At 40.9% G+C, this 12,771-nt stretch overlaps 1 protein-coding gene across 1 annotated transcript in view; it reads right to left on the bottom strand.

The window, feature by feature from the left end:
- Positions 1-12,771, bottom strand: part of EGF (epidermal growth factor) — a 127,019-nt gene that overhangs the window by 15,975 nt on the left and 98,273 nt on the right. Inside the window, exons 18-20 of the mRNA XM_023734804.1 lie at positions 12,452-12,596; positions 8,182-8,349; positions 3,334-3,451 (exon numbers count right to left, since the gene is read on the bottom strand). Coding sequence (XP_023590572.1) covers positions 3,334-3,451; positions 8,182-8,349; positions 12,452-12,596 — 431 coding nt within the window. The remainder of the gene's footprint in view (positions 1-3,333; positions 3,452-8,181; positions 8,350-12,451; positions 12,597-12,771) is intronic.

Genomic DNA, 12,771 nt, shown 5'->3' with positions numbered 1-12,771 from the left:
AGAAAAGGCATTTGACAAAATCCAACACCCATTCATGATAAAAACTCTCAACAAAATAGGAATAGAAGGGAAATTCCTCAATATAATTAAGGGCATGTATACAAAGCCAACAGCCAACGTCATCCTAAATGGAGAGACTTTGAAAGCATTCCTCTTGAGAACGGGAACCAGACAGGGATGCCCTTTATCACCACTCTTATTCAACATTGTGCTGGAGGTCCTAGCCAGAGCAATTAGGCTAGAAAAAGAAATAAAAGGCATCCACATTGGTAGGGAAGAAGTCAAAGTATCTCTGTTTGCAGATTATATGATCTTATACACAGAACACTCCAAAGAATCCACAAGAAAACTACTGGAACTAATAAAAGACTTCAGCAAAGTTTCAGTATACAAGGTAAACATACAAAAATCAGTTGGATTCCTTTACACCAACAAAAAGAACCTCTAGGAGGAAATCACCAAATCAATACCATTTACAATAGCCCCCAAGAAGATAAAATACTTAGGAATAAATCTAACCAGAAACGTAAAAGACCTATACAACGAAAACTGCAAGACACTACTGCAGGAAACCAAAAGAGACCTGCATAAGTGGAAAAACATACCTTGCTCATGGATAGGTAGACTCAACATTGTGAAACTCTAAGCAAAATGATCTACAGATACAGTGCAATCTCAATCCAAATTCCAATGGCATTTTTTAATGAGATGGAGAAACAAATCACCAACTTCATATGGAAAGGGAAGAGGCCCTGGATAAGTAAAGCATTACTCAAGAAGAACAAAGTGGGAGGCCTCACACTACCTGATTTTAGAACCTATTATACCACCATGGTAGTCAAAACAGCCTGGTACTGGTACAACAACAGATACGTAGAACAATGGAACAGACTTGAGAATCCAGACATAAATTCATCCACCTATGAGCAGCTAATATTTGACAAAGTCCCAAAGTCTGTTAATTGGGGAAAAGACAGTCTCTTTAACAAAAGGTGCTGGCATAACTGCATATCCATCTGCAAAAAACTGAAACAAGACCCATACCTCACACCATGGACAAAATCTAACTCAAAATGGATCAAAGACTTAAATATAAAATTGAAAGCGATAAAGATCACGGAAGAAAAAATAGGGACAACACTAGGAGCCCTAATACATAGCATAAACACAATATGAACCATAAGTAACAATGCAGAAGCACTAGAAGAGAGACTAGATAAATGGGAGGTCCTAAAAATCAAACACTTATGCTCGTCAAAAGACTTCACCAAAAGAGTCAAAAGACAATCTACAGACTGGGGAAAATTTTCTGGATACGACAAATCCAATCAGCGTCTAATCTCTAAAATCTACAAGATACTGCAAAACCTCAATAACAAAAAGACAAATAACCCAATTAAAAAATGGGCAAACGATATGAACACGCACTTCGCCAAAGAAGATATTCAGGCAGCTAACAGACACTTGAAGAAATACTCACAATCATTAGCCATTAGAGAAATGCAAATGAAAAGTCCAATTAGATATCATCTCACCCCAACAAGGCTAGCATTAATCCAAAACACACAAAATAACAAATGCTGGAGAGGTTGTGGAGAGACTGGAATACTTATACACTGTTGGTGGGAATGTAAAATGGTGCAACCACTTTGGAAATCGATTTGGCGCTTCCTTAAAAAGCTAGAAATAGAAGTACCATACCATCCAGCTATCCCGCTCCTCAGAATATATCCCAGAGAAATAAGAGTGATCACACAAATAGATACATGCACACCATGTTCATTGCAGCACTGTTCATGATAGCAAAAAGATGGAAACAACCTAGGTGCCCATCAGCGGAAGAATGGATAAACAAATTATGGTATATCCACACAATGGAATACTACACAACAATAAAAAACAACTATGAAGCTGTGAAACATAACATGGAGGGAGCTGGAACTCATCATGCTGACTGAATTTAGTCAGTCACAGAAGGACAAATATTGTATAAGACCACTATTACAAGAACTCAAGAAAAGGTTTAAACTCAGAAGAAAACATTCTTTGATGGTTACGAGGGTGGGGAGGGAGGGTGAGGGTTATTTGCTAACTAGATAGTAGATAAGAATTATCTTAGGTGAAGGGAAGGACAGCACACACTACAGGGGAAGTCAGCACAACTGGACTAAACCAAAGCTAAGAAGTTTCCTGAGTACAACCAAACACTTTGAGGGACAGAGTAGCAGGGTAGGGGTCTGGGGACCATGCTTTCAGGGGACATCTAGGTCCATTGGCATAACAAAGCTTATTAAGAAAAAGTTCTGCATCCTACTTTGGTGAGTGGCATCTGGGGCCTTAAAAGCTTGCAAGTGGCCATCTAAGATGCATCAATTGATCCCAACCACCTGGAGTAAAGGAGAACGAAGAACACCAAAGACACAAGGAAAGTATTAGCCCAAGAGACAGAAAGAGCCACATAAACCAGAGACTTCATCAGACTGAGACCAGAAGAACTAGATGGTGCCCAGCTATCACCAATGACCACCCTGACAGGGAACACAACAGAGAATCCCGGATGGAGCAGGAGAAAGGTGGGGTGCAGAACTCAAATTCTAGCAAGAAGACCAGACTTAATGGTCTGACTGAGACTGGAGTAACCCCAGAAAGCATGGCCCCTAGATTCTCTAACAGCCCAGAACTAGAACAATTTCCGAGGCCAACTCTTCAGACGGGGATTGGACTGGACTATGGGACATAAAGTGATACTCTTGAGGAGTGTGCCTCTTAGCTTAAGTAGCTACAAGAGACTAAATGGGCAGCTTCTGTCCAGAGGTGAGATGGGAAGGCAGAGAGGGTTAGGAGCTTGTTAAATGGACATGGGGAATCAGGGATGCAAGGGAGGAGTGTGCTGTCACAGTACGGGGAGAGCAATTAGAGTCCACATAACAATGTATGTATAAATTTTTGTATAGGAAAAAAAAAAGTCCATTGGAAGGGGACCACCTGAAAATTGGGGAAAACTCTTCATGTAACACATAAAAATCTAGGTTCTAGGAAGAAGCTATATGATAGAAAAAAGATTCCATGAATTTCTTGTGCCATTAAATTATGGTGCTATTTTAGTCCTTCTTATTACCTTAATTTAGGACACAGTTCCCTCTCCACCCTCTAACCTCCCACCCCACTTCCATGACCCCAATTCTCCCCAGCAGATGTGGTATTGGCTCATATTAATGCCAGCCAGACATTGTAACAGATTCTGGTCTCTCTGAACTCCATGAAGAATAAGGAGGAATGAACTGGGATTAATAGCAAGCCAATTCTTTGCTCCATCTGCTTTGGTTGCATTACCCAAGGTTGGGGGCAAGAAGACAACCCCATCTCGCTGTCAGTAGGCCTGCTACTGCTCATATCTTTGCTTGACTCTTCATATGGATTCTTTGGGTTTTTTGACAGGAGCTTCTGATTCCTGCAATAAAGACAAAATTTGAGACAATCTCCAAACCAAACAAGTAAACACCAACAAAAAAACACTCAGCCCACCCGAGGATGGTCAGGAGCAACTATTTTGTTGCTGAAATTTAGGTACTTGAAGTGTGTGTTGTTGTTGTTATGTGCCGTCGAGTCAATTCCAACTCATAGCGACCCTGTAGGGCAGAGTAGAACTGCCCTATAGGGTTTCCAAGGAGCTGCTGGTAGATTTAAACTGTCAACCTTTTGGTTAGTAGCCCACATCTTAACCATTGTGCCACCAGTGTATGGGAGAGAAAAATATTAACACAATTGGGAGTATAACCTTGAGGTTTTAAGGCATTCTTTTCTGCAGAACTCAAAATGGTCTCCAGATGATCTTTCACTCATTCTAAGGTTGTATGAGGTTGTGAGGAGTAGCTACGCATTCATTCAACAGTTACCTATTGAGTACTAACTATATCCCAGGCAATGTCCTAGATACTGGGGATATAGCAAAGGAAAAACAATAACAACGATGTCAATACCTTAATGAAACTTGCATTTCTTCGGTGGGGGTTATGTATAGGAATAATATCCCAGCAACCCTATGGAGGCAGACTATATTAGCCCCTTTTTTACATCTGAAGCCAGTGGTGCTCGGAGATGTCAGTGACTCACCCAAGACACACAGCTACCAAGAACAATGCAGGAACTGGGTCATAATGATGTCATAGCCTAGGCTCCTCCCACTGGCCCTCCGCAATGTTCTACTCATAAAGAATTAGAAGCAAGAACTGTAAGAATGGCAGACCCAAGATAAAACTGTCTCTCACAGGAGTCTCCTGCCTCCAAATCCAGTTTTTTAAATACAGATTTATTTGACAGGAGCCCTGGTGGTGCAATGGTTAAGTACTTAATTGCTAACCAAAAGGTTTGAACACATCAGCCTCTCCATGAGAGAAAAGACCTCGCCATACGCTCCCATAAAGATTTCAGACTAGGAAACTGGGGCAGTTCTACTCTGTCCTATAGGGTCACTTTGAGTCGGAATTGACTCAACAGCACACAATATTTATTTGACGAACATGAAGCCCTAAGTCAATGCAAGGTATGGTGCCATTTACAGAGTGGGAGGTGACCTAGCATTAAGGTAGGATCTTTATCTTCAAAGCAGCAGCCTCTAGAGGTAGAGAGACAGGCATATAATGTATGTATGCAAATATCCACTTAAGAGAAGGTAATGAAGAAAATATGGCAGGGAAATAGGGCACTGCCATCCATGGGCAGATGGGCAGCTTCATCCTCTCTAGGGGTGCAACCCTCTGTCAAACAGCCCTATCTAGGAGGCTAGACCTGTATTTGTTGGTATACTCTGGTGACATGGGGAGATTGGACTAGCAGTTTTAATTTGATCTCATCAGAATCAATATTATCTTTGGTACAAACGCAGTCAAGCACATAGCTGAAGACTTCAGTGGGGTAAGCAGCTACACTGATCAGAACTGTTAGGTAAATAACCATCGATTGGCCCAGAAAGAACTTTACAACTCTGGATGCATTTGGTAAAAAGAAAAAGAAAGGGTTCTGATGAGCCTTCTTTTTAAGAAATAGTCCTTATCACTTTTGCTTTTAGGTATATGGGGATCAGAAGTTGAATATGTTCTTATTTATGTGTAAAGTTTATAGCCTATAGTTATCTTTCAGCTGAGCTTGTCTTTGAATTCCAAGTCATGAATGCCCAGCAATTTGCCATTAGCTTTAAGTCCAGAACTCTGAAAATGTCCATAGAAGTATAGACTTATTATACCACTGCCCATCAAATAAGAAAAAATACTTAATAATCATGGCACACATGAACTTATGTATCTTGCTACACTTTTTGCCAAGCATCTGTTTTCTTTTGGCATTCTGTATATGTGACTATTGATCGTTCAATATTTTTTCTACAAACATCCAAGATACCGATTGAATACCAAGCTAAAAAGTACCTTGGTTACTGATAGACCACTGAATTCAAATTTCAACTTTGTGCCTGAGAATCTTGACTCTCAGTCTGAGATAGAAAAGGATTTGGAACATGTGACTCTTTGGGGAAGATTACAGTTTGCGGAAAATCGTAACAACAACAGATAGCATTTAGGTTGGCAGTTCGAATCCACCAGCCGCTCCGTGGAAACCCTACAGGGCAGTTCTACTCTGTCTTGTAGGGTTACTAGGAGTCGGAATCAACTCGATGGCAGTGAATTTTTTTTGTTTATTATGTGTTATCGATTGAATTGTGTCCCCCCCAAAATATGTGTTATAAATTCTAACCTTTATGCCTGTGGTTATAATCCCACTTGTAAATGGGTCATCTTTGTTATATTAATGAGGCAGGATTAGTGTTGGGTGTGCCTTGAGTCAATCTCTTTTGAGACGGGGTAAGATAGATGCCAAGTCACGTGGAGATCTCCAAGGGACCAGGAAGCAGAAGCTGAAAACACAAGGACCTTCCTCCAGAGTTGACAGAGAGAGAAAGCCTTCCCCCAGAGCTGCACCCTGAATTCGGATTTCAAGCCTCCTAAACCGTGGCATAGTGATTAAGAGCTTGGCTGTTAACCAAAAGGTCAGCAGTTCAAACCCACCAGCTGCTCCTTGGAAATCCTATGGGGCAGTTTTACTCTGTCCTATAGGGTTGCTATGAGTCGGAATCAACTCAACGTCACCTAACAACAAACTGGGAAAAAATAAACTTCTGCTTGTTAAAGCCATCCACTTGGGATTTTTCTGTTACAGCAGCACTAGATGACTAAGACAATATGCCAGTCGTATGCTAAGTTCTTTATTGTTGTGAGTTGCTATCAGGTCAGCTCTGACTCACGACAACTCCACTTCAACAGAACGAAATGTTGCCTGGTCCTATACCATCTTCATAATGTTTGCATGCTTGAGTCCATTGCTGCAGCCATTATGCATTTTGAATGCCTTACAACCTAGGGGGCTCATCTTCTAGCACTGTACTGGACACTATTCTGATGTGGCCCATAGGGTATTCATTGAATACTTTTCAGAAATAGATTGTCAGGCCTTTCTTCCCAGTCTGTGTTAGTCTGGAAGCGCCACTGAAACTTGTCCTCTGTGGGTGAACCTGCTGGTATTTGAAATACTGGTGGCACAGCTTCCAGCATCACAGCAGCATGCGAGTCACCACAGTACAACAAACTGACAGACAGTTGGTGGTTCTTTAAAATAACCCTTAAGATAAGTACTATTCTTGTCCCTATTTTATGACCAAAAAAAAAAAAAAAAATTAATGCACACAGAGGTTAAGTAACATGCCAAAAGTTACTTAAGCATGAACTGGGATTTAAACCTGTGTAGTCTAAGTCTGGGGCCCATGCTCTTAACCACTACTCTAGAGCACAGGAAGGTCTCAGACAAGTGCCTCTTAGCTGGTGTCTGGAATTCTCCAGAATACAAGACAGTTGCTCTCTGAGTGGTTGTGTAGCACTGGAAAATGTGGTTGGATTTTTATCTGCAGATGTATGTCCTGAACATTCCCAGAGAATTGGGGCCTATTATTTAAGTGAGTCTTAGCCTTTTCAGCTATGAAATAATGAGATTGAACTAGATAATTCAAGTCCACTTCAGTCCAAGTTTCAACTCACTGATTTTGTACGGCGTAAACGATAACAGTAAATAGTTGCTTTTACATGTCAATGATAGTAGAGGATGCTGGCCTACTTTTTAACAAAATGGAAAATGAGCAAACAATGTGACGCTTATTCCTGCACCCTAACGTAACGTTATCTAAAAGTCATTAAATGTGTATCTCCTTGTTCCACAGTTTACTTTTAATTTGAAATTATCAAAAACACAAAAATCCAAGAGCCAGAAACTTCCTTCCAAGTTAGGGAAAGTACTGATATTCTTTAACAAAACTTAATACTTCATGGGAAATCAACTTAATGGAAAAAAATGTTGTAAAAAATACAAAACCAACTCATTGTCATCACGTAAAAAAACCAAAAACATGTTTTCATCAAGTTAATTGCAACTCCTGACAACCCCATGTGTTTCAGAGTGGCCTGCGCTCCACAGGGTTTTCACTATCTGTAATCTTCTGAGGGAGTACCTGGGTAGTGCAAAGGGTTAAGCTCGCGACTGTTAGCCTTTCAAACCTACCAGAGGCACCTCTGAAGAAGGCCTAGAGATCCAAAAGGTCACAGCCTTGAAAGCCCTATGAAGTACAGTTCTCTTCTGCACATATGAGGTTGCCAGGAATCAGAACCACCTTGACAGCAACTGGGTTGTTGTTGTTTTTTTTTTTAATCTTACATAATTAGATCACCAGGTCTTTCTTCTGCGGCACTGCTGGGTGGATTTGAACTGCCAACCTTTCAGTTAATAACAGAGTTCAAATGGTTTGCACTACCCAGGGACCTTAGACAGCCATAAAAAATTATAGTTATGCAGGCTATGAGGGGAAAAGCATGCAATGCTAAAAGAAAAAAGTAGAATACAAAAGAATGTATCTACGTTAGATAGCAACCACATCAACTGCGATGTCTGCGGACAAGGACCAGAATGGGATATGGAAAAGTGAAATCACTGGTGTTTTAGTGCAGTGACCCTTTTTATTTTTTAACTGTAATTTCACTTCTTTAACGTAGCAAATGTGTAAAAGAAACTCATCTGGAGGAGGTAGGCATTTCTCTGGGAGGGGTTAGGAAGAGGCTTGAAGTACCGATGGAAAGCAAGGGTCACCTGTAATAGCGAGTCCCCCACAGTGCCAAGAGGAGGAGCAGGACAAGCCCAGTCACACAGACAGCCACCACGGTGATGTTCTGCTGCCGCCCAGGGCCAGCATGGCGCAGTTGCCACCATCTCAGTTCTCGGTGCTGACATCGATCCCCGATGAAGCCAACAATACAGCTGTGACAACCCACAAACACAGGTCATCAGTAACCCTCAGCCCAAAAGCCTTCTGTATTTCAGACTCGATATCTGGCCATCTCTCAACCTCTGCTTTTCCAGACTCAGCCCTTTGGAAGCATATGGAAAATCCATCTGGGGTCGGTTGAAAGCATTATGATTTACAAGTTAAAGCAGCATGGACTTCCCCCTTTGGTCTGTCTGCCCTGGGATTGATGCGAGATTATTTGCATACTACCTCTTTGAGGCGTTCCAGAACACTGATTGAAGATCAACTTCTGTTAGTCTAAAATTCTGAGAAGCCACCTTTTAAGATCAACACCAAGCAACTCTGCCCTAAGAGGCAAGGGAGGTTTTGAAATAAACGTTTGGTCAGATTGCAATGAGTATAGGTCAAAAGATGGAAGAACTGGAAGGGAGGGTCCCCTCGCTTGAGACTAGGCTATAAAAAAGTGTGCACAGGCTCAGAACGGCAAGCACAACCTTGTATGCTGAGGAAACTTATTTTTCCCTTTTTAAAAAATCACTATTAGCCCAAAAGAGTGTTGACATGCAAGCATTTATCCATTTTCTTTAAGGAGAGAAGAAAAAAAAAAACCCAACTATATGGAGGAAAAAAGGGACATTCACTCATAAACACTCTGCTATTCCATTAGTGAAATTATTACTAGAATTACCGGTGATCAAAATATATGGCGAACCTTTAAAGTAAATGAAACAATGCCGCCATCTACTGGGAATGCATGCTTCCAGATTATCAGGATCTCAGGTAGAAATAAAAGCAAAGGATTGAGCAATTCTATTCTATGATTCTTCACAAGAGCATCAACTTTCAAAATATCCTATTAAATATTTCATGATGCTAACTTATTATGAATTCCTTCCCCTTGCCCCTGGATCAATTTACTGTCCATGTTTTCCACCTTACTCCAGAAAGACTTGAAGGAATACACAGAAAATGGATACCAGTCCCCATGTTGGGAAGAGGCAGCATAGAACAAGCATTGGACCAAGCTCAAGAAGATGCAGATTCTAGTTCTGGTTCTACTTTTACCTGGTTAGAGGAGCTTGGCAAGTCACTTTCAGAGGGAGAAGGGGAAAGGAACTAGCATTTGTTAAGCATCTTATGTGTCTGACATTGTGCAAAGCACTTTTAATCATTTACTTCCAATAGCATAGTCCCATTTTACAGATGAGGAAACTAAAGCTCAAAGGCGCTAAATAACTGGTTTACACAGCTAGTGAATCATCCAAAACCAAAACCAAACCTGGTCAAGCTGATTCAGACTTATGGCGACCCCATGTGTTACAGAGTAGAACTGCACCACAGGGTTATCTTGGTAGTTCGAATCCATCCACCATGGAAGAAAGGCCTGGCAATCTGCTTTTATAAAGATCACAACCAAGAAAACCCTGTGGACTTCGGTTCTACTTTATAACACATGAAGTCGCCATTGGTTGGAATCGACTCAGTGACAATGGGTTTTGTTTTGCTTTTGGTTGGTTTGGGGGGATCTTGGTTTAAAGAAGACTTGTCCAGAAGTGTGTTGATTGGTTCAAAGTCGAATAAGAATATACAAGGAACTCCTCTGACCACATGAGGTTTGGAGCCTTCTGAAAATCTCCAGACCAGGAAACATTTGAGGAACAGCTTGGGCAGGGAGACTTGTTTTTCTCCCTTCCTTTGCATCACTGGAGGACAGCCTAGGCTTCCATGTGTCTGTGGGGGAACTTCCATTGTCTCCAAGCAAGGAAGGAAGGGCCTGCCCTTCACAAGCCTGCTTACAACGTTAAGAACACTTGGTATGGAATGATGTCTATAAAGTATTTCTAATAAAAGTTGGACTAGTAAACACTCCCTAGAGATTTGTTATTACGGAATTAAAAAAAACATAAGGTGAATTCACCAGGAAGGAAGGGTTGAATTCTTGAACTGAACCACATTTTAGAATTCCAGAACAAAGCTATGGTCCTGATTACTGTGAACTCTGGTGATACATTAAATATTGCTTTTGGATTAAAGGTTCTTAAATTTGAATGTTATCTCCAGTTTAATTGTGATCCTGTAGCAACTCAGGTATAAAACATTATCAGGGAACTCGGGTATTTTCATCAGGATTTAATGACAGAAAGAAAAGCAGTGTTCTAAAGAGTTCATCAATCATTTAGTGAATCGACGCTATCAGGTCCAAATAAAAATACTCTCCTAAATACAGTGCAATACCCATTATATTCTTATAATGTCTTTTATAATCCAAACTTGAAGTGTCCTAGAGAAAAACAAACTGTGACCTAATAAACAAGGACTTTTCTTTCAATAATTTGATTATTTGGAATAATAAGAAACAATAAAAAGGTTAAAAACAATTTGTTTCTCAAAATTAAGATCAAAGAAAACTATTTTAAGTCCTGTATTTATATTAGTTTAAACAAAGCAAGTGAATATGAACATAAAGTAGAATTCTATGAGAACTGAGTCATTTTGACTAATGTTCACGAGCATTTCGCATTTCTGTCAGTCTGACATGATTGAAAATACAAGGCCACACACTGCCACAGAATATAACTTGTTCTTCTAATAATTTAGACTACCCTTCGGCTCATTATTATTGATAAAATAATAAAAGCCTTTAAGCTTATAACATCTATTTGTGAGGATCAGAATATTTTATCACTCCGTCCTCAGGCACAGAGAAAAAGCCCAGTACATCAAGAGTCTAGCCATGGGTGACCTATTTACTTTTCAGTATCAGCAGCTGCCTCATAGTGCTTTGAAAATATGAAATTAATTAAAAGTCAAATTTGATGCAGCACTAGATATGGTGAGTCTGTGTTTTATCAAAGGCCCCAAGAATAGTTTGCCAAGTGAGCACAGAGGAAGTACCTCCATAGCTTTAGGCCTTCCTCAAATCCAGTTTTCAGGTTGACTCTTTGCCCACCGTGAAGCCACCATGGGGGGCTGAGAGGAGGGAGTAAAAAGGAAAAGCTGCCACATCCAGCAATTGTTACTAAACCACAAACAGGTGAAAATCAGCTATTTGAAAGTGAAGGAAAAAAATGTTTTCGTTTTGAAAATCAGAGGCAAGAAGTCCAGTTGTGTATCTGTACTAGTAACCGACCAAACAGCTGCCGTGGAGTAGATTCAGACTCTTGGCGAAGCTGAGTGTTTCAGAGCAGAACTGTGCTCCACAGTTTTCAGGGCTGTGACCTTTTGGAAGCAGATGGCCAGGCCTTTCTTCCGAGGTGCCATTGGGTAGTTTCGAACCACCAACCTTTTGGTTAGTAGCCCAGTGTTTAACCATTTACGCCACCCAGGGACTCAATGAATATGTACGACACTTTTGTAAATCCAGAAACACGTCGTGGATGCTCCATATGTTTGGCAGGAAATAAATCAAGGTTTTAAGGAATTCTCTCACAAATCCAAGTTTTTCAACCAGAATAAGTTTCGTCTCCAGACTCTACTTACAGTAAAGGGGTGGTTCAGTGGTCGAATTTTTGCCTTCCTTGTGGGAGACCTGGGCTCGATTCCCGGCCAATGCATCTCAAGCACAGCCACCACCCATCTGTCAGTGGAGACTTGTGTGTGGCTGTGATGCTGAACAAGTTTCAGGGGAGCTTCCAAACCAAGATAGACTAGGAAGAAAGGCCTGGCAATCTACTTCTGTAAATCAGCCAATGAAAACCCTATGAAGCACAATGGTCCAACCCAAAATGAACCATGAAGACGGAGCAGGACTGGGAAGCGTTTTGTTTTATTGTGTGTGGGGTTGCTATGCGCCAGAGGACAACTCCATGGCAACTAAAAACGACAATATACTTACGTAACATCAGGTTATTTAAGCAAAAGGGAAAGTCACTAATTCCTTAGATTTACACTTTCCACTGGCCGTTGGAAGGAGAAGATATGGGGAGGGTACAGTAGAAGCACACTCACACACGGGGGCACACGTGTGCACACACACACAATTTATATGTGTATATTTATATATTTGTTCCCTAAGGAGAAATCTAACTGTAGAAAGCTCTTCAATATAAACTTCCTGTATTAGCTAAAAGGGAAGGGCTTCAATGTCATATCTGAAAGACAGTTTTAACTTACTTGCACGCGTACTCGTCTACTTGTTCAATATACATGCATAGACCACCATTGAGGCAGTACCCGTCGTGTGACGGGGGACATCCAGGGTAGATATGTCTGACGGGATGGAGATCATCTTTCCCGAGATGAGAGGGTGGAGTTGTGTCTAGAAGAATCAAAGGCATTACTTTCATTTTCTGAAGGGATTAGGGCTTTTTCAGGGTATATCAATATCAAGAACTAGTTTCGATGAATATTTGTGAAACAGTGTCTTCTGGTGACAACAGAACTACCGTGAGCAACAATAGTTTCACTTCCCTCCCCAGACCTTATGTCATCGT

This window comes from Trichechus manatus, unplaced genomic scaffold (assembly GCF_000243295.1).
Source record: "Trichechus manatus latirostris isolate Lorelei unplaced genomic scaffold, TriManLat1.0 scaffold00071, whole genome shotgun sequence".
NCBI classification, from domain to species: domain Eukaryota; kingdom Metazoa; phylum Chordata; class Mammalia; order Sirenia; family Trichechidae; genus Trichechus; species Trichechus manatus.
Note: the sequence above shows the minus strand (reverse complement) of the source record. Positions and strands in the feature narration are given on the sequence as shown.